This window comes from Eschrichtius robustus, chromosome 15 (genome assembly GCF_028021215.1).
Source record: "Eschrichtius robustus isolate mEscRob2 chromosome 15, mEscRob2.pri, whole genome shotgun sequence".
NCBI classification, from domain to species: domain Eukaryota; kingdom Metazoa; phylum Chordata; class Mammalia; order Artiodactyla; family Eschrichtiidae; genus Eschrichtius; species Eschrichtius robustus.
The window spans coordinates 86,984,368-87,010,737 of NC_090838.1; the positions used below are offsets into that span (position 1 = coordinate 86,984,368).

General features: G+C 37.5%; 1 protein-coding gene across 3 annotated transcripts in view; it reads right to left on the reverse strand.

The window, feature by feature from the left end:
* TMEM131 (transmembrane protein 131) overlaps window positions 1-26,370 on the reverse strand; it is a 191,666-nt gene that overhangs the window by 65,528 nt on the left and 99,768 nt on the right. For all 3 annotated transcript variants that reach the window (XM_068564214.1, XM_068564213.1, XM_068564215.1), the window contains exons 6-11: window positions 12,069-12,185; window positions 9,501-9,623; window positions 6,924-7,004; window positions 3,097-3,247; window positions 2,942-2,998; window positions 1,941-2,002 (exon numbers count right to left, since the gene is read on the reverse strand). In XM_068564214.1, the coding sequence (XP_068420315.1) occupies window positions 1,941-2,002; window positions 2,942-2,998; window positions 3,097-3,247; window positions 6,924-7,004; window positions 9,501-9,623; window positions 12,069-12,185 (591 nt within the window). The remainder of the gene's footprint in view (window positions 1-1,940; window positions 2,003-2,941; window positions 2,999-3,096; window positions 3,248-6,923; window positions 7,005-9,500; window positions 9,624-12,068; window positions 12,186-26,370) is intronic.

The window sequence follows — 26,370 nt, forward strand, 5'->3', positions numbered from 1 at the left end:
TTTAAAACTTCCCACAAAGAAAAATCCAGGCCCAGATGACTTTATTGGTGAATTCTACCAAACATTTAAAGAAGAATTAACACCAATCCTTCAAAAACTCTCCCCAAAAACAGAAGAGGAAAGAACACTTCCCCACTTATTCTATTAAAAGAACAAAAACAAAAACAACCCTCCCCCAACTATCTACTACCTTTAATAATAAAACAACAAACATTTTAATGTCAAAGAAACAACGACATTATCTCAGAATAGTCCTTATCCAGAAAGGGTGTTTACAACTTTATGTTAATTATGTTAACACACTCATATTTTTATAAATATTTATATTGCTCTTACTTTGCTCATTTTTCTATGGACTTGTGAAAATTTCAATACAGATTAAAGAGCCAAAAACAATCACTAACCCCTCAATATAGCAGTAACAGTCAGCATTATGTGTTTTTTTTTTTTTTTTTTTTTTTTTAAGAAAAATATAGTATCAGGGTGGCTAGGTCAAAGGAGTTGCTCCTTGTCATCTGTGGAAGGGTGCCAGGCCCTTGAAGACTTCACTGAGGAGCAGGGGCATGAACCCCAGCAGACTCAGGCACCTTCAGAGCAGGTCCCTCTCAGTCGGCCTAACACTGGAGTGCTAGGAACCTCAGGTTGGGGTAGTTTCAGCTCCACTGCAGATTGGGGGAAGTTCTTTACCATAGAGGTCCCCAACCCCCGGGCCGGAGACCGGTAGCAGTCTGCGGCCTGTTAGGAACCCGGCTGCACAGCAGGAGGTGAGCGGTGGGCAAGCGAAGCTTCATCTGCCACTCCCCATTGCTCCCCATCGCCCGCATTACTGCCTGAACCATCCTGCACCATCCCCCCACACCCACCCTGGTCCGTGGAAAAACTGTCTTCCACGAAACCGGTCCCTGGTGCCAAAAAGTTTGGGGACCGCTGCTTTGCCAGACTCCATTCCCCTAACCCACCCCCAATTCTCCTACCTAGCAGGAAGAAATACTAGGTCATATGGCAGGACACTGCTTAGACTATGACTCTACTAGTGAGCAAGGTCTACCCAGATTTTGCTTTAGCTCACAACCTCACCTCCTGGTGAGGTTCCCAACTTACAAAGAGAATAAGGGAAGAGGAAAGCAGTATATTTTTATTATAACCTGAACCTGTGCTGATGTCAGAAAACCTAAATTCAGAGCACTCTGATAAAATGAAATAGATCAGATGGGCTTTGAGACTTAACAGACTGTTGCCCATCCCTGCCCAAACCCAGAGTTTACCACCAACTGGTGGAATAGAGACCAAAGAGAAGACAGTATACAAACCCCAAGTGATGGGAGAGATGGTCATCCCAGGTAACCACATTTTAATGCACAGTGACCTTGCTCACCATCTCATGACACTCCAATTCCACTACGAGGCATCAAAGTCACCTGTTCTGCGAGTATGTGTGACGGGGAGAGAGGACCCTAGTTTACAGTGTGCTGTCAAGGTAACTACGGCCGCTGCGGGTTAGAAGGGGTACCAGAGACAAATGTTAACAGCACTCAACCACTACCTACCATATTTCTTTGCTTCCTTATTTCTCTTTCCAACTCATCTGAATCTTTTCTTCTCTCTTTTTACTTAATCGTACCTTAAGTCTAACAACCCGTTTTTCTTTGCACATGGCACGTAGATCCTAGGATTTATCAGACTCTACAGGCCTAAACAGGAACCTCATGAACTCTGGTTCGAACTTAGCTTGGAGAAGATTGTCCACATGCCCTTCTCATCCTGAAAATCTGGTGATTAGAGAGGCAGAACAGGTTTCTTGTATGACACTTTGAACCAAAGTGTCACCAGGTCACCACAAAACAGAATTCCTTTAGAGCAAGAGTTTAATCATTTTAAACTTTGTCGTAAGTTTAAAAACAAAGAATATATAAATTAGGAAAAAAAAAGTAAAAACTTACTGTTATTGGTACATCTTTTGTTCCTGAATTTAATAAATGAAGATTTAAAACTTTTGGTAGATCTGTTAAAATTGAGGAAAAGAAAATATTTCTTAAAATGGTAGGCTTTATAGCAAGTTAGAATCTTTCTCTTCTCAGATATCAGACGGAATATATTTTAGAATGTGAACTAGAATAACAATCACACTTATAAAAAGAATGTGACAATCACATTCCTAGACAGGAATTGCCTTACTCTTAAGGACAGTGAGTACTATAGGAAGTGACCCCTCCTAAACAATCAGACCAAACAACAAAACAAAACAAAATTTTTCAGTGAAATTGACGTTATCACTAATCTTTTAGTTTTCCTGCAAAGCATAATGAAGCAATTCAGTAAAGTACAATATAAAATTATTATATTAAAACCAAATCTAATTTTCAAAAATGGGTCTTCAATCCTAAACAACTAAAGTTTAAATTACATATGGCCCACAGGAATCCCATATTACAGGTACTCTTACTTTTTTCTCTTAATAAATCCTTTTTTGGTTATTTTCAATTTTAGAATTTGAATTCTTTCTCTGACCATTGGGGACCAATTTCTAACATTATGTTATTATAATGCAATTGAATAATCCATATCTAAACAAAAATCCAGAAGTAAATCTTTTTACTTCCTTTATTTTACTATTAAAAGAAAAGATTCAGCATAACTAAATAGGTGAGAAACTGGATTAAGAAACTAAGAAACTACTTGATGCCTCAATCTTCCATTTAGAAGACTTAAGTTATCCATGACATTGCTTTCCCATCTTGTAAGCAGTGGTATCCCTCAGAGGAATGGGGTATAAATCACTAAGGGCTCTGAGTTCCCAAAAGTAGATTTCTACAAGATCATGTAACCCACGGAGAAATAACTTTCAAAGCTGAATTAATTACAAAGGAGTTAAAGTAGAGCCATCAGCAATGAATACAGGGATTTTTTAAAAGACCTATGAAGACACTGTCTCTTTTTTTACCTTGTGTTCGCAGTGTACCAAAATCTAACATTTCAGTTGAGGAATAAATTCCAGGAGCTTGGAAAAAAGAAAAGAAAACAATTATATTTCACTTCACCAGAGTAGGATGTACTGAAACTAAAACAAACTTGCAGCTCCTTTAGTCATCCACTCACCTGTGGTAACTTCCACCTCAACTGGAAGAATGATAAACTCCGTGCTGTCTGAAGCATTAGTCTTTATTCTTATGAAAGCGGTGTGATTATCTGCTTCTCTAGACGAAAAACTGGCTCTCATCACTCCCTTGGTTTCATAAGGAGGAATTTCCTGACAAGTTAACAGACCATAATGTAGCAAAACCACCACAGTTTACTGAATAAGATGACATCACCTGAAAGATGCATTATTATTTTATATACTTACTAAGAAAAAAACATATTGCCAATTAAACAAATACATTCATTCCACTGATTATAACACACAGTCCAATTTTGGAGGATGTTAAATGATAAAAACACACATATCTTAAAACTAATGAAGTATGGTATGTAAAACTGAGCAAAATGAAAGAAATAAAGTCATATGAAAACAAATTGTCAGCGGCAAAATCATCATTAAGAGGTAGAGTTAATCTATAAAAATCAATTATTCTTTGATGTATTGCTGGTGCTTGGGTATATAATTCAGTCCTGAAATTCTCTAAACAACAGAAACATCACCATCAAAGGGAAATTGCTTTTCCAGAAGTTTACAGGATTCTCTTTTTTTTTTTTTAACAGATCTTTACTGGAGTATAACTGCTTCACAATACTGTGTTAGTTTCTGTTGTACAACAAAGTGAATCAGCCATATGCATACATATATCCCCATATCCCCTCCCTCTTGAGCCTCCCTCCCACCCTCCCTATCCTACCTCTCTAGGTCACTGCAAAAAGGATTCTCCCTTTTCTTTTAAATTTATTTTTTATTCTTTTAAACCAAATTCTTTTAATTGATAGACTTCCTGATACATCTCTGTAATACTTTTTTCCCTACACTTTTTAGCAGCATACTCATTAACTGTCTCTTCATATGACAATAGTTTCAGAATACACTTTTTTTTTACCTAAATGTTTTATTTATTTATTTATTTTAACATCTTTATTGGAGTATAATTGCTTTACAATGGGGTGTTAGTTTCTGCTTTATAACAAAGTGAATCAGCTATACATGTACATATATCCCCATATCTCCTCCCTCTTGCGTCTCCCTCCCACCCTCCCTATCCCACCCCTCTAGGTGGTCACAAAGCACCGAGCTGATCTCCCTGTGCTATGCGGCTGCTTCCCACTAGCTATCTATTTTACATTTGGTAGTGTATATATGTCCATGCCACTCTCTCACTTCGTCCCAGCTTACCCTTTCCCCTCCCCGTATCCTCAAGTCCATTCTCTACGTCTGCGTCTTTATTCCTGTCCTGCCCCTAGGTTCTTCAGAACCCTTTTTTTTTTTAGATTCCATATATATGTGTTAGCATACGGTATTTGTTTTTCTCTTTCTGACTTACTTCACTCTGTCTGACAGACTCTAGGTCCACCCACCTCACTACAAATAACTCAATTTCGTTTCTTTTTATGGCTGAGTAATATTCCATTGTATATATGTGCCACATCCTCTTTATCCATTCATGTGTTGATGGACACTTAGGCTGCTTCCATGTCCTGGCTATTGTAAATAGAGCTGCAGTGAATGAACATTGTGGTACATGACTCTTTTTGAATTATGGTTTTCTCAGGGTATATGCCCAGGAGTGGGATTGCTGGGTCCGTATGGTAGTTCTAGTTTTAGTTTTTTAAGGAACCTCCATACTGTTCTCCATAGTGGCTGTATCAATTTACATTCCCACCAACAGTGCAAGAGGGTTCCCTTTTCTCCACACCCTCTCCAGCATTTATTGTTTGTAGATTTTTTGATGATGGCCATTCTGACTGGTGTGAGGTGACACCTCATTGTAGTTTTGATTTGCATTTCTCTAATGATAAGTGATGTTGAGCATCCTTTCATGTGTTTGTTGGCAATCTGTATATCTTCTTTGGAGAAATGTCTATTTAGGTCTTCTGCCCATTTAGGATTCTCTTTAAATGATAACCAAGAGAGCGTAGACTCTGCTCTCCTTTCATTTAAAACCTAACAAAACAAAGCTTCCCAAGCAAATCCACAGTTCACCAACCGCGTTCAGTAAGGCTCTGAGCATGTAAGATAGCATAACTTTTTAGGCACGTAAAAAGAGAACACTTACATATACACTAGAAGGAAGACTCACTGGAAAAAAAATTTTTTTTTGAGGTATAATTCTTTTCCTGGTTTTTGAATAATCTGGCTCCCTTGGGACCACCAGAGTTTTTCTGCACACACCTTTTGCCCTATTTTAGGAAATCCTCGTGGTTTAGAATTTACTGGTCTTCACTTGCCTCTACTCTCTTAACTTTTTAGTCTCAAAGTAGGAAAGAGGTGACTGGAACCCTCCTGGGGCCACTAGAGATGGACCATCCACTTCCCCATCTTTAGGAGCTGGGGTTTTCTCATGTACACTGAAATGGGCTGGGGGTGAGGTCAAGGCCAATTGACTTTTTCTCACTCTAGATTTGTAGGAATAAGTCACTATATCTTTTCTCGTAGCTGCTAGGAGTATTGCAACAATCTGCCATGTCTGCTACCATTCATTACAGTTCTTAACTAATTAGAAATCTGAATTTTTTTATGTTTATTTATTAGAATCCAGTTATATTTCATAGTAAATTCTCAGTTCTTCTATCTAGAATTATAAAACAAATTTAATTGCTTATAGTTAATTCTATGAAGCACTGTTTTATACACTATTTCTCCCAAAAGCTTTTCAAACAATATCATAATTTCAAGGTATATCATTTTTGTGAAAGGATATAAAAAGACCATCCACTACGTATTTCTACCTGCTAGAGTGTTCTACATCTTAGAAGTTAACCTAGTCACTGACAAATTGGTTTCTAAATGTTCAAGTCAATGTCTTAAAAATGTCCCCTCCACGTCCCTTCCCTGGCTGAGACTGGTCAGATGACAGAATCTAGAGGCTGTGTGTGTTTAACAGAGCAATTAACAAAGAAACTTTGATGTTCAGAACCTATTCATAGTGGTCAGGTCCATGTGTCTTCAATTACGAATGAGCAGCGATTTTAGTGACCTCGGTACAAGAACTGCATTTTCTATGACTTTCCCTTCTTTGATTAAAGCTGGGTAGGCAACATTAAAAAATATAAAAACAACCCTCCTATGGCAGGAACCTTTGTAAATAAGGTAGTTACTATGTATTCATTAATCTGTTAATATTTGCTAGTATTCTCCAAGAAAAAGTGGTTCTCTAACCATGGACACAGAATACTGTCAAATGTTAAATAGCATTAAATGTGGCTATAGACCGCCTAAAAATTTAAAGTTTCTAAGTTATCACGAGGGCCTGACTATGTTCCCTCTGCAAATGGCATCTCCTCCATCAATAGTAAGTCTGCATGTTCAATGCTTTGCCTTAAAAAATGTAGCAGGTCCTTCCCATGGCTTCTTCTTCTTTTTTTTTCTTCAATATTAGTGTAAAGCATATTATAAATGATTAGATTCAGAGACAACTTTACCAATATTATTCTGAGGAAGAATAGTTAAAACCTCTTTCTTTCCACACAATGGCTTAAAGCTTACACCAATTTTTGTTCACTGCTCTTTCCAAAAATTACTATTCTATTTCTGTCTCTCCAATTTTCAAGTATATTTGATATAAATTTATTTTATTTATTTTTTAAAATTAATTTTTACTGGAGTACAGTTGCTTTACAATGTTGTGTTAATTTGATATAACTTTAATATTAAGACAATAATTACGGAAAAGTCACCCGTATTTCTTCGGGTGATGAGGAGTTAAGTATTTTCTGGTGTATTTAAGAGAGTAACTGGTCTCATGTGAGCTCACAAGAGAGAAGAACACGTCAGCACTCACCCACAGTTTCCTGGTGCCTCCCTGCTGACCTGTCGGAAGCTCGAGGTGAAGATCTCCTCCGCTAGAGTACATTTCTACAACCTGTGACAAAGGAGCACATGATGGTTAAGTCAAAGTCATGTTTTCGATGCAAGTGATTTGCTGTTATACAGAAACGTTTGACACCCTAATTGTTCATCAGAAGAAATTTAAAGACGTTTACAGATATAAATGTGGGATAAGTGTGGTGTCACATCACCAGAGGCAGTGCTCATATGGGTAAGCAATGGTGGTATATTTAATTAAAACAAGGTAACTTTGAAATACTGAACTCGGAAATAGTGTAGCTGTTTCAGAGACTGGATTTTAGGAAATCCAACTGTAGGACATTTATTTCTATTTTTTCCTAAGGAAACAGTTTATGGAAAGTATCATATTTTAGAAATACAAAATTTGCAGTTCTTATAGTAACACAAATGCTTCTTTATTCGCACATTTATAACAAGATCTAGCAGCAGATCTAATAACTACTGTAATTGTGACATAGTGAAGAGCATATCATTCTTCAGCATATGCAACAATATCAGTGCAGTATGAAAATATCTGAAGTCTTCTGTAGCAAAATCACAGCTACTATTAATATATCTCTGTGGCTTGTACCTACACCCATGATTTTTTCTTTTAAATATTATTTATTTATTTGGCCATGCCGGGTCTTAGTTGCGGCAGGCGGGGTCTTCATCGCTGCGTGCGGGATCTTTGTTGCGGCAAGCGGGATCTAGTTCCCTGATGAGGAATCGAACCCGGGCCCCCTGCATTGGGAGTGCGGAGTCTTAACCACTGGACCACCAGAGAAGTCCCAACCCATTCATGTACAATAAACTATACATTTTTAAAAAAATTATTTATTTATTTATTTATCTATCTATCTATCTATCTTTGGCTGCACTGGGTCTTCGTTGCTGCGCACAGGCTTTCTCTAGTTGCAGCGAGTGGGGGCTACTCTTCGTTGCGGTGCGTGGGCTTCTCATTGCGGTGGCTTCTCTTGTTGCAGAGTACGGGCTCTAGGTGCGCGGGCTTCAGTAGTTGCAGCACGTGGGCTCCGCAGTTGTGGCTCACGGGCTCTAGAGCACAGGCTCAGTAGTTGTGGCGCACGGCCTTAGTTGCTCCACAGCATGTGGGATCTTCCCGGACCAGGGCTCGAACCCATGTCCCCTGCATTGGCAGGCAGGTTCTTAACCACTGCGCCACTAGGGAAGCTCTAAACTACACATTTTTAAAGTGTACAACTTGATGAATTCTGACATGTATACAGGCATGAAGCTACCACTACAATTACGACATTAAATAAATCCTTTCCCTCCCAGAGTTTCCTCATGACCTTTGCAATCCACCTGTCGCCCTCTGCCCTCTCCCATCCCCAGGCAGCCACTGAGCTGCTCTTGGCCACTCTAGATTAGTCTGTAGTGTCTAGAGTTTTATATAAATGGAATCATACAGTATGTACTCTTGTGTCTGGCTGCTTTTATTCAGTGTAATTATCTTGAGATCTACCATGTTGTTTTATGTACTAATAGTTCATTTCTTTTTGATTTTATGGATATGCCACAATTTTTGATCCATTTACTTGTTGATGGACATTTGGGGTGTTTCCAGTTTTTGGTCACTACAGATGTTTGGGCACAACGCTGTTATGAACACCATGTTGTATAAGTCTTTGGGGTTTCATGTGCTTTCCTTTCTCTTGGGTAAATACCAAGGAATAGAAGGGCTATATGGCAGGAGACTTTTCTTTAAAAGCAGGTAAACCTATCTCTTAAAAATAAAGAATATATTTAATTAAGTGCAAATTTGGGGTGAAGTATGAGAATGGGTAGAAAACCTTTACTTGTTTTATCACTAAAGTCCTCCAGGAGTACACAACGCAGACAACAAAACTAGAAGCTACAGTGGCAGCAAATGTCACACGGCTGGAAGTCACTGGGGGCATGGGGTGGGGATTTTAATTTTAGGAAATATTTGAAGGAGCGACGCCAGTCACGCCCAGTGTCTTAGAGACAAAGCACGAGTGAGGAGGGATTTCAAATGTGAAAATAATTACTACTAAAACACTGGGTAAGGTATGGAGTTGGATTTTTAAAAATAAAAAAATAAGTTGGCTTTTAATCAATGGTTCTATATTACCCTTTCCTTGGATTTTAATTTCTAGGCTGCCATCACCAAAAACTTATTATTATTAGAAATAAATACGAATAGTGGTTTTAAAAATTTATACTGGGCCAGAAGGAGCTGAAGGCAAGAAAAGCAGTGGCCTTGTATAGATGAAAACTCTTCTTAAATTACATGTAGAGGTGCTTAAAACTAACACCAGAAACAACCACAGTCATTTTAAAAATGGTTCCAAAAATTCGATAACTGGACTGATATAACCCCAAATTCAGACTACAAGCTGCAAAAAAAGAATCTCTCTCTTGAGTACTATTATTCAGTACCACGTTATTTTAAATAGTCTTGAAAACTATAACAAACTGAGATTTCACATTAAGCATTAATTTCCACTAAAGTTAAACACATTCAAAATCACCACCATAAACTCACCTGTAAAGGCTCACTGTGAGGATTGTGTATGTTTATTATAGGTGAGAAACTGCTATTCACAGGGACTCTGGCCCCAAGGAATGGCCTCAATCGGTATGGATTTGGAACTCCAATACCAAATACCTGATTCCAAGGAGGAAAAAAGACGCAATTTTAGTTGCTTTTATAGTTTTATAACATTTTTATAGTTATAACTGATTGCTCTAGGGAAAACTGGTGAGGTCAACTTATGGAAAAAATCTTTTAACTCCCTTTAAAAGGAACACACGTAGTTTCTATACTTGTTTGGCTACCTGTTTGATATACATCAAATTCTTGATATACATCAAGAATATATATATATTCTTTTATATATATATATAAATGCACATATATATACATTTGGAATGATTTCTATATTAGAAATGAAAATGATAGTAGTCCTTCACGAAGTCATGGGATAGACAAAAGGAGGAAACAGGGAATTAAAAGATTTCCCTGTTCCAACCATCAGAAGATGGATGTAGGGCCCAGACAATCTCTTAAATACCAAGCACAGTCCCAGGTCATTCCTCCATAGGCATGTGGGTTGACCAAACAGGGTGAGCCAGTCATTCAAATGACAAATATTTATTAAGTGCCTATGATGTGCTAGGTACAACCACAGGCACTGCTGAACAATTCAACAGTGAACGAGACAGATAATGTGCCTGCTCTTATGAAACTCACATCCTAGTATTAGGGACAGCCTAGATAACAATAAAAAGGTTTAGAAAAATGGGTAATGTGATACAGAGTAACTGGTTGCAGTGAGGGTGGGAAAATTCTTTAAGAGAGGGTGGACGGGGAGATGACGTGAACTGACGTCACCCGATAGATGAGAACAAGCCAACAGTGAAGTGTATTCCGCAAGGGCAAGTACACAGGCAAAGGGCAGGAGGCAGGAAAGGGTGTGGCTTGTTTGAAGACAAAGAATAAGATGAGAACCATGGTCAAATGGGATGAGGTGGGAGAGCTACACGGGAGTCAGATCCTTAGAGCCTTGTTGGCCTTGGTCAGAAGCTTTCACTTTGCTCTGAGAGCAATGGGAAAACATAAGGATTTACGTGAGGAGCTGACTGGATCTGATTTATGCTCAGAGCAGATCATTCTGGCTACAGAGAGAACAATGCACTGTAGGAGGGGCTGTGGAGGAGAGGAAGGGCAGTCAGGAGGCTCCTGTGTCGTCATCCAGGGAGAGGTGGGGACGGCCTGGGAGAGAGCAGTGGGGGTGAAGAGGAGAGAGGTAGACAGACTCGAGGTACACTTAGGAGAAAGACGTGGTGAAAGACTAGATGCGAAGAGGTGAAGACACCTGGCACTGAGGTTCACCTTGAGAACAACCTGATCATGACCCTCAGGTCACCCGTGGGCCACAAACACCTAGGTCAGTTGGGGGCACCACTGTAGGGCACAGGTCTTCATATTCTCATGGTGGTCTTTTCATTTACTCAACAAGTATATGCCAAGTGCTCTGTACAGCATGTCACAGTTACTCATCTATACTGCCTTCAAAAGTATATACTGCCTATCAAACGACCAATAAGGACTTGTTCACCATAAATAAGCATCGATTCTTGACTAAAATGGAATGTTTACTCTGACACTAATTTCCAAAATACATGAAGTGTCCTGGGTAGTGGAGAAGAAATGTTCAAAAACAAAAGCATATAAACTGTAAAGTTAAGACACTAGCCAAGTAAGAATTTAAACAATTGAGTTCCATGGGCAGTATAGCTCAGTGGTTAAGAGGATGGTCTTTGTAGTTATAAAGACATGGGTTTGAATCCCTGCTCAATAACTTGAGCATAATTATTTAACCTTTCTAAACTTCACCTTCCTCATCTAAAAAAGTGAGAATAACAGTATCTGTAATGCAGGCAGAAGTGCATGTAAAGTGTGTAGCACAGTGTCAAATAAGTAATTATTCTTAGTAATCTTGATATATAAAAACCTTGATTCACAAAACATTCACTTTCTTTAATAACCCAAACAATGATTGCACATAGAAAAGAGTTTATCAAAAATTTTAAACAATATAATTACCAAAGAAAAGCAGGCACATAAGTTTTGATCCTGAAACTATTATCACTTTGTAAGCGTGCAAAAAGTAAATAAAAAAAAAAAAAACCTAGTCACTGTGAAAATATTTTTAACTGTTCTTTTGCCAACCAATCTTACAGTAATACTTTAGCTGTAGCTTTAAGAGCATTTGTTCACAGTGTGATTTGAACAGGGATATTCACAAACACAGCTGTAAGTATAAAAATGCTCAGTATTATATAACAACCTAAATGGGAAAAGAATTTGAAAGAGGATACACGTATATGTATAACTGAGCCACTTTGCTGTACACCTGAAACTATTACAACACTGTTAATCAACTATACTTTAATATAAAATTAAAAGTTAAAAAAAAATTCTCTGAATCTAAACTCCTACATTTTCCCTTATCCCCTGAATTTTTGAAGAGTTCCCAAAAGGTTGTCACATGACAGGTTGAAGATGATAACTGTATTTTATAAATAAAGTTTTCATTCTGATTCTTACCTGGTAAGTGAATACCCCATGATTAGATGTATTAATAAATAAAGTATTTTCTACATTTCCTACTACTCTTGCAAGAAAAACTACATCAAATGATGTATTTCCTCCTGGAAGAATTTTCTGAAAAAGAAAAGCAATAAATAAAGTTAAATTAGTAACCAAAAAATCAGATCATGGTGACCACAATTAGATAGCTAAAGTTCTCGGGACTTCCCTGGTGGTCCAGTGGTTAAGAATCCTCCTGCCAATGCAGGGGACGCGGGTTCAATCCCTGGTCGGGGAACTAAGATCCCACATGCTGCGGGGCAACTAAGCCCGTGCACCGCAACTACTGGGCCTGTGTGCTCTAGAGCCTGCGTGCCACAACTAGAGAGAAGCCCACGTGCTGCAACAAAGAGCCTGTGTGCCTCAACGAAAGATCCCGCGTGCTGCAACTAAGACCCGACGCAGCCAAAAAAAAAAAAAAAAAAAAAGATAGCTAAAGTCCTCTAAAACATCTTAGAATCATTTGTATAAACTAGCCTTTTCCTCCTAAAGGTTTAAGTTTTAAATTAGCCAAACTATTTTGCAATGGGAAAAAAAAGATGACTTCATATTGGATGTCACATATCTTTGTCAATCATGATTCTAAAACCCTGTACAACAGATGGTTCCCTTGGATTCTGTTCATTCAACAATAACTAGGCTGGAATGAAGTACCTAATTACAGGCTCTTCCAACATCAGATGATCAAGGAGGAGCTGAGCTGAAGCCGAGCTTCTTATACAGATGTTCTACTCTACTACTGAGCAGCCACTTGTACTATTCGAATAAACAAATAAGCCCAGCCTCAACCCCTTGACCTCTGTCGTACATTCACACAAGGAACAAAATGTGCCAGCAACTTACATTAAAAAAGAAGGGAGCGGTGATAATACATGCAGGAACTCCTTCCTGTTACCTTGTGCAGAGACTGAGAATGTCACGGTGGTTAGCAAATTAAAATTTTATTACAACAAAATAATAGGGTTGCTTCATGAAGTTTGAGAGACTGCAAATGCAGTTCTGCCTGCAATGAAGCCTTAAAGTGCATTTTAATATGTAAAGTCATTAACTTCTCTCATTCTGCCTCTGTGGCTAGAACTCTAAAATGCTCCCCAAATTATAGCTTAAAATATATGGCACTGAGATGTCTGTCTTCACCTTTGGATGTAGAAAGCTGGGAATTTCTCCTGCATTATCAAAAACAGAAAGAATAATCTGCAAAATCGTAACTTTTCTTGAACGCATCACAGTTTGTGTATCAACTAGCCCCAAATTTAAGGAAAGACAAGCACCTTCGAGAAGAGGTGGAATGTGAGTACCAGCTCACCCACGACAGAGAATGGGAAGAAGATAAGGCTAACGTACAAGACGGTAAAATGAATTCGGCTAAAATTTTTACACACTGCTAAATGCCCAGTGTGGGCTACAAAACTCTGCTGCGTAGAATCCCTAGAAGCTATAAATGATAGATGGAGGTCACACTTGAGCCAAAAAATCAGTAATAGGATACTGGTAAACAACACACTTCTAAATAACCCACTGGTCAAATAAGTAGTCACAAAGGAAATTATAAAATATTCTGAATCAATTGGAAATGAAAACACAACATATCAAAATTTAAAGCAATACTCTTTTTTTTTTTTTAATAGATCTTTATTGGAGTATAATTGCTTCACAATACTGTGTTAGTTTCTGTTGTACAACAAAGTGAAATCAGCCATATGCATACATATATCCCCATATCTCCTCCGTCTTGAGCCTCCCTCCCACCCTCCCTATCCCACCTCTCTAGGTCATCGCAAAGCATGGAGCTGATCTCCCTGTGCTATGCTGCTGTAAAGCAATACTTGGAAGGAAAATTACAGTATTACACGCTTATCTTGAAAAGAAATGTCTCAAATCAATAATCTATGTTTCCACCTTGAGAAACTAGAAAAAGAGTAAATTAAACCCAAAATAAGGAAAAGGAAGAATATTAGACAAGAGCTTAAAATAATGAAATAGAAAATGGAAAAACAGTGAAAAATCAGTAAAACCAAAACGGTCCATAAAACTGATAAAACCCTACACAGAATGACCAAGAGTAAAAAGGAGGAAGATGAAAATATAAGAAACTGAAATGTGGACATCATAATACAACCTTTACACATACAAAGGATGATAAAGGAATATTACAAACAACTCTATGCCCATAAATTTAATAACTAGAAGAAATAGACACACTCTTTGAAAAACAATCTGCCAAAGCTCGTTTGAAACAAAACTGCCAGAACAGTCTTAACAACCACTAAAAAAAATTTAATTTGTAGTTAAAAAACCTTCCCACAAGGAAAAGCCCAAGCCCAGATGGTTTCACTGGTAGAATGGCAGAGTTCTATACCAACCATTAAATAACACCTATCTATATAAACTTTCAGCATACAGAAGAGAACACTTCCCACTTCATTTTATGAGTCTAGTATTACCTTTATACCAAGACCAGACAACGATTTGACAAGAAAACTACAAGCCAACATCCCTCATGAATGTAGACATGCAATCATTTACGAAGTATTGGCAAACTGAATCCAGCCAACATATAAAAAAGATAACACATCATGATCAAGTGGTTTTTATCATGACAATGAAATTCTAGCTCAACATTCAAAAATCAAACCAATGTAATTGATATTATCAACATACTAAAGAAGAAAAATCCTTTCAGTAGGTGCATAAAATAATTTGACAAAATTCAGCATCCATTCATGATTAAAAATCTCAGTAAACTAGGTCAATAGAAGAGAACTTCCTCAACCATATAAAGAGCATCTACAAAAGACCCAGAGATACCAGATTTAATGATGAATGACTGAATGCTACCCTCCCCCTACCCCCAATGTGGAACAAGGCAAGGATGTCCTCTCTCATGACGGCTATTCAACATTGTATTGGAAGTACTTGCCTGTACGAGACAAGAAAAATAAATAGAAAGCACATACATTAGAAAGGAAGAAAGGTCTATTTTTATTCACAGACAACATGGCTGCCTATATAAAAAATCCCAAAAATAACCTTCAAAAATGCCCATAAGAGATAATGAGTTTAATGAAGTTGCAGGAATCAAGGTCAATATATAATAATCAATTGTATTTCCCTATCTTAGCAATAAACACTGGAATTCTAATTTTTAAAAAAGTATCATTTACAATAACACACACACACAAAAATATAAATCTAATAATGTGCAAGTTCTGTGACCGGAAAATGACAAAGCATTGCTTAAAGTAATAAAAGAAGACTTAAAAAAATGGAGAGATGTACTGTGTTCATGGATCAGAAGATAATATTGTTCAGATGTTAATTCTCCCCCAATTGATTTATGTATCCAGCGTAACTGCAATAAAAGTTTCAGCCTAAGGAGAACCTAAATGCAACTAAATACAATGTGAAATAAGATCCTAGAACAGAAAAAGTACATTGATAGAGAACTGTTAAAATTCATGTAAGTTTTTAGTTAACAGTACTTTACCAATGTTAATTTCCTGGTTTTGATAATTATACTATGATTATACAATATAAGAAGTTAGCATTAGGGGAAACTGGGTGAGGAACACAAGATTATCTGTACTTATTTATATGTTTAAGATTAATTCAAACAAATGTTAAAAAAAATCTTAGCAAGGGGTTTTTAAAAAGAAATTGACAAGCTGATTCTAAAATTCAGATGGCAAGAAAAGGGAATAAGAAGAGCAAAACCATTTTAAAAAAGGAAAACGAAGCTGAAGGGTTCACACTGCAATTCCAGGAACTACTAAACAGCTACTGTAATCAAGGCAGTGTGGTATTGGTGAAAGGGTTGACATATTAGATATCTATTAGATACATATTAGAACGTAATGGGAAGTCCAAAAAAACAGACCCACATATTCAATGTCACTTGACTTTGACAAAATGCAGCGGTATTTCAATGAGAAAGGATAGTCTTTTTAACCAACAGCACAATAACGACTGTATATCCATATGCAAAACAAAACAAAATAACTCTTGATCTATATCTCACGCCATAAACAAACATTAACTCAAAAAGGATCGCAGACCTAAATGTAAAATCTGAAATTATTAAACTTCTGGAATAGAAATTGGAGAAAATCTTTGTGACTTCAGTTTAGGCAAATAGTTCTTAGCTACAAGTCTAAAAGCATAACCCATAAAAGAAAAATTTGATAAGCTGGACTTCGTGGAAATTAAAAACTTCTGTTCTTTGAAAGATTCTATAAAGAAGATGAAAAGACGTGCTACAGACTAGAAGAAAAGATCTGCAAATCACATATGTGATAAGGAACCTTGTTGTACTCCTTGGAATTACTTAGTGAAGTTTTAAAGGAAATAAGTTGATTTGCAGCATTACATTTAGTAGTTATGTGCTTCTTTGAGAATGCCAGATGTGGCTGTCTTCAGTCTATTACATGGACAAACATACATTAGTACAAAGATTTCTTTGAAAACAGATTTCAGTATTTGTTGAAAGCTGTGAAAAGCATTATATCCTGGGAGAAAAAAGAGCCTGGATATGAGAGTACAGGTTCTCTTTGATAGTTCCCAATATCCAATCAACCCTTTATAACTTAAAGACTGGAATACTTTAAGAAGATGCTGAGACACACAGAACAAATCTTTTTTCTTTTCTTTTCTTTAATAACAGGGAAAATCTACTTCCAAATGACAATTAACAATGTAACAAAAGAGTGATGAAACAGAACAATAAACTCAGGCTCAGGAATGTAATCTTCCCATAAGAATTCATCAGATTTGCTACAATTCATCATTTTGTTCCCTCTGGTACAACAAACTTCCTAAATAAAATAAATTTAGTTTGATTTAAAAAAAAAAGAAAACAGTAGGAAAAAGTAATGAAGACGACAGACACAAGGCGTGCTAACTTTAGTTTTAAATTATCTGCAGCAAAGTCTCACGTATTTGTACCATAGATCAGAGTCCCTGGCCTTTTGCTCCCCTGGTGATCTCACCCGGGTCCATGGATTCTCATCTTTACTTCTATTTTGAGTCTAGTCCTTTCCCTCATACACCAGACTTCAATTGCCTACTTGGCACCCCCAGCTGGACGTCTAGGAGACATGCCAAATCTAACACGTCCAAAATTGAACTACTGACCACACTCCCGAAACCTACTCCCCCCTCAGCCTTTTCCATCTCAGCTGATGGCAACTCCGTCCTCCTAGCTGCTCAGGACAAAAACTCTGCAGTCCATCTTGACTATTCTTTCTCTCAATCCCACCTCAGAAAATCCTATTCCTATCTTGAAAATATATCCCAAATGCAGCTTTCTTCACTTCTTCACTCTGCTCAGAGTAATGCTGCCCTGAAGTCCTGCAACAGCCAAGGTAACTAGTGTCCCCGATTCTCCCCTTACCCTTCTTCAGTCTATTTCTGATAAAACAGTGATCCTTATAAAACATAAGCTATCATTCATTCCTCTGCTCAAAATCTGTGATGGCCTCCCATTTCAATCAGGATAAGAGCCCAAATCCTTATCACAGCTTCTAAGACCCTTCACAGTCTGTCCCTTCCCACCTCCCTTTACTTCTCCTCTCACCCTTGCTCACTCTGGTCTAGCTACACTGTCCCCTTTGCACACCAGTCATGTTTCCACATTGGAGACCTTACTGCCTGAACCCTCTGTCTGGAATGTTCTTCTTCCATATATTCCATTTCCCTCCCTACAGTCTTCTCCCTTACCTCCGTCAAGTCTGTTCAAATGTCACCCTCTGAATGAAGCCTACTCTGACCATCCTATTTAAAACTGGAGGAGTGACGTCAGCATCATGGTGGTGTAAGACATTCCTCCTTTTTGTCCTCCTTTTAAAACAACGGGTTAGATATCCATCTACAAACAGAAGTGCCTCTGTGGGACTTGTGGAATCCAGCTCCGTACGCCTGAGGATCTGGGAGCTGTCTTGCCCACCTGTGCATCTGGAAACAGGTGGACAGACTTCTGTACAGGCCGTGGGACAAATGAACCTGCCCCAACCCCTCTCACTGCAGCTGGGAAAAAACCTGGAGAGTGCTGACCTGGGCAGATACTGATGGACAAGAGATAATTTGCAGAAGTCTATCTTTCCCAAGGAGATATTCCAGCATGCCATTGGAAGGGAAAAAAAAAAAAAGTTTGGTTGCAGTGAAGATAGTAAAAGGAATTTTCCCAGGGCCAACTCCCCCACCCATGCTAAGGCAACACTGCATGGGATGGTGACCTCTCCTGGGCAGGGATGAGGGGGTGGGGGGAGGAGAGCAGTGAGTGAGTGCCCAACTCCTCCGGCTGTGCAGGACGTGGCTGGGAATCCTGTTTCTCTCCACTAGCACCCAGAGTACTGAGGTGGGACTTCCATAACTGGGGGAAGGTAGGAGATTAGGAAAGAGGCAGATAAAAATATCAAAGGGCATTAAAGGTAGGCAGTTCCTGCTGACTGTGCTCAGGACTTCATCAGGAAGTTCATCCAGGAGTCTCTGGAGTATCTCACTGGAGGATCTCCCCACTAGGTCTGCAGGCCCCCCCAATGCCCCAAGAGCTAAATCCACACCTCCCCCAACTCTGCAGACGGCTCCTTGTGTGCACTCCCAAGTGAACAAGAGCAAGTCTGGTACATGGACTGCTATCAGAAAAACACACCAGGACGCGTGGGCAAGGGAGAAAGCAAACTTGAGCTATAGCACCACCACCTTCTGAAAAACCCTAGACATATAACAGCACCAATGAACAGTACACCCCATTTGAAGCCAACTAGTAAAGATTTAAGGAGGTGACTGCTACTTCAAATGTAAAAGCAGCGACGCAAAATTGTAAGAAATGTGAAAAATCAAAGAACATGTCATCACCAAAAGAACAGTAATTCAACAACTGAGCTCAAAGTTACAGAATTTTGTGGTCTAGGTGATAAAAGATTCAAAATAGCTGTTTTGAAGAAACTCAACAGGCTACAAGAAAACTCAGAAAGATAATCCAACAAAATCTCAAAAACATACATGATCAGGCTTCCATGGTGGCACAGTGGTTAAGAATCCGCCTGCCAATGCAGGGGACATGGGTTCAAGCCCTGGTCTGGGAAGATCCCACATGCCGTGGAGCAGCTAAGCCTGTGCACCACAACTACTGAGCCTGTGTTCTAGAGCCCATGAGCCACAACTACTGAGCCCGCGTGCCACAACTACTGAAGCCTGCGCACCTAGAGCCCATGCTCCGCAACAAGAGAAGCCACCGCAATGAGAAGCCTGCGCATGGCAATGAACAGTAGCCCCTGCTCGCCGCAACTAGAGAAAGCCCGCACGCGGCAACGAAGACCCAATGCAGCCAAAAACAAATAAATAAAATAAGTAAATTAAAAAAAATACATGATCAAAATGAGATATTTACCAAAGAGAAAGAAATCACAAAAAAGAACCAAACAGAAATTCTGGAGCTAAAGATTTCAATCAATGAAATGAAAAATGCAACAGAGAGCATCTGCAGTAGGTTAGATAAAATGGAAAATAGAATAAGTGAGCTAGAGGGCAGGAATTTTGAAATAACACAGCACAGAACAAAGAAAAAAGGAATGAAAAAGAGTGAAGAAAGCCTATGTGATCTATGGAGTTCCATCAAAAAATATTAGAATAATCAGAGCTCCAGAAGGAGAAGAGAGGGGAAAGGGAGCAGAAAACTTATTTAAAGAAATAATAGCTGAGCACTTCCCAAACCTGGGGAGAGACTTGGACATCCAAGTTCACGAAGCTAACAGATTACCCTATTATCTAAATGCAGAAAGCCTTTCTCCAAGAGGTATTATAATGAACGTGTCAAAAATCAAAGATAAAGAGAGAATCCTAAAAGCAGTCAGAGAAAAAAAGATTGTAACCTACAAAGAAAACACATTAGGCAATCAGCAATTTCTCAGCAGAGACCCTACTGACAAGGAGACAGTGGAATGACAAATCAAAGTGTTGAAAAAAAAACTGCCAGCCAAAAATACTCTATTCAGCAAAGTTATACTTCAGATATGAAGGAGTAATACTTTCCCAGACAAACAAAAACTGAGGGATTTCATCACCCCTACACCTGCCTTGCAAGAAATTCTGAAAAGAGTTCTTCAAGCTGAAATCAAAAGATGCTAATCAGCAACATGAAAACATACAAAAGTATACAACACTCTAGTAAAGGTAAATGTACAATCAGACACAGAAAACTTAATTCTGTAATAGGATGGTGTGTTAACCACTTAACTACAGTATAAGGTTTAAGGAGAAGATTATTAAAAATAATTACAGTGACTATAATTTGCTAATGATTACACAATATAAAAAAAGGTAAATAATGACACCAAAACACATTAAAGGGAGGGAGTAAAAGGGTAAAACTTTTGCATGACATCAAAATTAAGTTGTTATCAATGTAAAATGGACCGTTTTATCTAAAGATATTTTATGTAAGCCTCATGGTACCAAAAAGCAAAAACCTAGAGTAGATTCACAGAAGGTAAAGAAAGGGGAAACAGAATATAACACCATGGAAAATCACCAATTTACAAAGGCAAGCAGAAACAGAGGGGAAAGGTAACAATGGAAATATAAAACAAACAGAAAGCCACTAATGAGATGGCACTGGGAAGTCCTTACATATCAATAATTACTCTAATGCAAATGGATTGAATTCACCAATCAAAGGCATAGAGAGGCTGGATGGATAAAAAAAACAAGACCCAACTATACGTTGCCTCCAAGACTCACTTCAGATTTAAGGAAACACATGGGCTCAAAGTGAAGGGATACAAAAAGAAATTCAGGACTTCCCTGCTGGCACAGTGGTTAAGAATCCGCCTGCCAATGCAGGGGACATGGGTTCGAGCCCTGGTCCAGGAAGATCCCACATGCCGCGGAGCAACTAAGCCCGTGTGCCACAACTACTGAGCCTGCGCTCTAGAGCTCGCGAGCCACAACTACTGAGCCCACGTGCCACAACTACTGAAGCCCACGCTCCACAACAAGAGAAGCCACCGCAATGAGGAGCCCGTGCACGGCAACAAAGAGCAGCCCCCACTCGCCAAAACTAGAGAAAGCCCGCGCACAGCAATGAAGACCCAACACAGCCAAATAAATAAATAAATAAATAAGAAAAAAAAAAAGAAATTCAATGCAAGTGGAAACCAAAGGAAAATGGGGTTAGCTATACTTATATTAGACAAAATAGACTTTAAGTAAAAAATGGTAACAAGAGACAACAAGGTCATTATATAATAATAAAGGGGTCAATTCATCAAGAAGATGTAATAATTAAAAATATATATGCCCTAACATTGGAGAACCTAAATATATTAACGAATATCAACAGGTTTGAAGGGAGAAATAGACAAGAATACAATAATAGTAGGGGACTTTGATATCCCACTTTCAGCAATGGATAGATCATCCAGACAGAACATCAACAAGGAAACACTGGACTTGAACCATATATTAGACCAAATGGACCTAACAGACATTTATAGGTCATTCCATCCTATAGCAGCAAATACATATTCTTCTCAAGTGCACATAGAGAAGAATAAGTTTGAAATCATATCAAGTATTTTTTTCAGACCACAGTGGTATTAAACTAGAAATCAACAAGAAGAAAGCTGGAAACTCTACAATTATGTGGCAATTAAACAACATTCTCTTGAACAACCAATGGGTCAAAGAAGAAATCAAAAGAGAAATAAAAATTAACATTGAACAAATGAAAATGGAAACAAAACATACCAAAATCTACGGAATGATGCAAAAGCAATTCTGAGAAGGATAAACTTAGTTTATAGTAATAAATGCATATTTTAAGAAAACAGAAGGATCTTAAATAAACATTCTAACTTCACACCTCAAAGAACTAGAAAAAGAACAAATTAAGCCCAAAGTTTGCAGGACAGAAATAACGAAGGTCAAAATGGAAATAAACTGCAACAGAGGCCAGAAAAACAATAGAAAAAAAAAAATCAACAAAACTAAGAGCCGGTTTTTCAAAAAGATAAACAAAATTGACAGATCAAGAGCCACACTAACCAAGAAAAAAAAGACTCAAATAAATAAAATCAGAAATGAAAGAGAAGACATACTACAGAAATACACAGGATCATAAGATACCAGTATGAGCAATTCTATGCCAACAAGCTGGATAACCTAGAAGAAATGGATTAATTCCTAGAAACACACAACATACCAAGACTGAATCAGGAAGAAACAGAAAATCTCGATAGATCAATAATGAGTAAGGAGATTGACTTAGTAACCAAAAACCGCCCAAAACAGAAAACTCCAGGACCAGATGGCTTCACTTGTGAATTCTATCAAATACTTAAGGAAGAATTAATGTCAATCTTTCTCAAACTCTTCCAAAAAGTAAGAGAAGGGAACACTTCCAAACTCATTTTATGAGGTCAGCATTACCTTGACACCAAAGCCAGACAAGGACACTACAAGAAAACTATAAACAATATCCCTGATGAATACAGATGCAAAAGTTCTCAAAAACTATTAGCAAAGTGAATTCAGCAACACAATAAAAAAGGATTTGACAAAATACGGCATCTTTTCATGATAAAAACCTTCAACTGATTGGGTATAGATGGAGGACACCTCAACATAATAAAGACCATATACAAACACACAAAGCTAACATCACATTCAATGATAAAAATTTGAAAGCTTTCCTTTAAAATCAGAAACAAGACAAGGGTGCCCACTCTCACCACTCTTATTCAACACAGTACTGGAAGGTCTAAGTTAAAGCAATTAAGGCAAGACAAAGAAATAAAAGGCATCAGAAGTGGAAAGGAAAAGTTGTCATTATTTGCAGGTGATATGATCTTATATATAGAAAATCCTGAAGACTTAACCAAAAAACTGTTGGAACTAATCAAAAAATTCTGTAAAGTTATAGGATATAAAATCAACACACAGAAACCAGTTGGGTTGCTATACACTAACCATGAAACATCTGAAAAATTAAAAAAAAAAACGATTCTACTCACAATATCATCAAAAACAATAAAATACTTAGTAATAAATTTATCCAAGGAGGCAAAAGATCCTGTATAATGAAAACTGTTAAGACCCTGATAAAAGAAATTGAAAAAGACAAATGGAAAGATATCCTTTATTCATGGCTCAGAAGAATTATATTTTTAAAATATCCATACTAAGCAAACTCATCTACAGATTCAATGCAATCTTATCAAAATCCCAATGGCATTTTTAACAGAGATAAAACAAACCTAAAATGTATATAGAAACACAAAACAATCATAAGAACAACAAAACTGGAGGCAGCAAACTTCCTGCTTTCGAACCATACTATAAAGCTACAGAAATTAAAACAGTATGGTTCTGGCATAAAAATAAAACATGTAGACCAGTGGAACAAATAGACAGCCTAGAAATAAACCTCTGCATATATGGTTATCTAATATTTGACATGGGAGCCAAGAACACTCAATAAGGAAAGGCTGTCCTGCTATATCATTGCTACTGCTATATCATATTTGTTCAATTCCCATTAACATGTATGGATATCAGAAATAGAACAAAAAATGTCCAGGTCTCTACATATAATTAAAAAATAATCATTAATATTCATTAATGATTTTCAGCCTATGAGAAGAGATTGTTTACTATATTAAGCATACTAAAATAAATGGGTAAAAACATTTTCATTTTAGCCATAGACTGAAACAAAGTTTATCCTAATTAATCTTCAGTGTACCTGAAAAGGTAATCAAACAAAAGGCTCTACAGAATCAAGGAAAAAATACTTTTTGTTTGTTCACCAATGTCTATAAGGTACCCAGTTCCACAATTCTATGGTAATTAAAATTTGACTATTATAGAGTATTAAAAAATCTGTATTTTTTGTCACAAGCCATACATTACATATTTTATGGCCAATATGCAGTATAGCCACGAAGATGAATAGGCCTAAACTGCAGTCTTAATACTATGTAATTTTAATTATAATTCATTAGACAATTATAGTTAGTCAACAGATAATTATAAACCACAATTATCAGGAGTTATATATAGAAAAACAAATTGTCACACAACCACATTCCTTTTATTACCCTTGTTCTTGATTTTCAGGTGATCTTAAAATCCAAACCTTAGTAAGGGGTATTATTTGTATGTGTGTATGTGTTAAAATACAGTTATGTAACACTTGGCCTTTTAAATAATAACTATTCTATTTTGTATTTCCTACTGGTTAGTTAACGTAGAGATGATACTGGTTAATAATCAAAAACTTAAGTGACTTACAGAAAATGTTTTACTCTCAAAGAAATATGATCTGACCAGGAATTCTAAAGATGACAAGGCAATTAGAGTTAGGATAAACATACAGAAAGGTTTTGCTCTCTTGGACATGAGAAACTCTTTTCATTTTTCCCCAAAGGCTCTTATGATGGGCATAAAATTAAGTGGAGGGGAAATAAGGTTATTTCTTCTCCCAAGAGTTAATTCCATCTCTCCTCTCCACTTCTTGAGCTTCTGGAGTCAGTATCTTACTGTAGGGAATAAAAATGAAAAGCAAGAAGAAGAATAAGAAAAAAAAAAAAAAAAACTTAAGGTAGCATAGATTTTGGCTATCTCTTTTAAAGCTAAATCTAGAGTACCTAAATGTAGATTTTGATAGGTATAGATTATTTTACTATTTAATTCTATCTCCTGATAGTGGAAAACACAGACTGGCTTTTAAGTTGTTCTTCGACTATATACACATTGAGATTATCTTTTTTTTTTTTTTTTAACACCTTTATTGGAGTATAATTGCTTTACAATGGTGTGTTAGTTTCTGCTTTATAACAAACTGCATCAGCTATACGTGTACATATACCCCATATCTCCTCCCTCTTGCGTCTCCCTCCCACCCTCCCTATCCCACCCCTCTAGGTGGTCACAAAGCACCGAGCTGATCTCCCTGTGCTATGCGGCTGCTTCCCACTAGCTATCTATTTTACATTTGGTAGTATACATAAGTCCATGCCACTCTCTCACTTCGTCCCAGCCTACCCTTCCCCCTTCCCGTGTCCTCAAGTCCATTCTCTACGTCTGCGTCTTTATTCCTGTCCTGCCCCTAGGTTCTTCAGAACCATTTTTATTTTAGATTCCATATACATGTGTTAGCATATGGTATTTGTTTTTCTCTTTCTGACTTACTTCCCTCTGTATGACAGACTCTGGGTCCACCCACCTCACTACAAATAACTCAATTTCGTTTCTTTTTATGGCTGAGTAATATTCCATTGTATATATGTGCCACATCTTCTTTATCCATTCATCTGTCAATGGACACTTAGGTTGCTTCCATGTCCTGGCTATTGTAAATAGAGCTGCAATGAACATTGTGGTACATGATTCTTTTTGAATTATGGTTTTCTCAGGGTATAGGCCCAGTAGTGGGATTGCTGGGTCGTATGGTAGTTCTATTTGTAGTTTTTTAAGGAACCTCCATACTGTTCTCCATAGTGGCTGTATCAATTTACATTCCCACCAACAGTGCAAGAGGCTTCCCTTTTCTCCACACCCTCTTCAGCATTTATTGTTTGTAGATTTTTTGATGATGGCCATTCTGACTGGTGTGAGGTGATACCTCATTGTAGTTTTGATTTGCATTTCTCTAATGATTAGTGATGTTGAGCATCCTTTCATGTGTTTATTGGCAATCTGTATATCTTCTTTGGAGAAATGTCTGTTTAGGTCTTCTGCCCATTTTTGGATTGGGCTGTTTGTTTTTTTGATATTGAGCTGCATGAGCTGTTTATATATTTTGGAGATTAATCCTTTGTCAGTTGCTTCGTTTGCAAATATTTTCTCCCATTCTGAGGGTTGTCTTTTCATCCTGTTTATGGTTTCCTTTGCTGTGCAAAAGCTTTTAAGCTTCATTAGGTCCCATTTGTTTATTTGTGTTTTTATTTCCATTTTTCTAGGAGGGGGTCAAAAAGGATCTTGCTGTGATTATGTCATGGAGTGTTCTGCCTATGTTTTCCTCTAAGAGTTTTATGGTGTCTGGCCTTACATTTAGGTCTTTAATCCATTTTGAGTTTATTTTAGTGTATAGTGTTAGGGAGTGTTCTAATTTTACATGTAGCTGTCCAGTTTTCCCAGCACCACTTATTGAAGAGACTGTCTTTCCTCCATTGTATACTCTTGCCTCCTTTATCAAAGATAAGGTGACCATACGTGCGTGGGTTTATCTCTGGGCTTTTTTTTTTTAATTAATTAATTAATT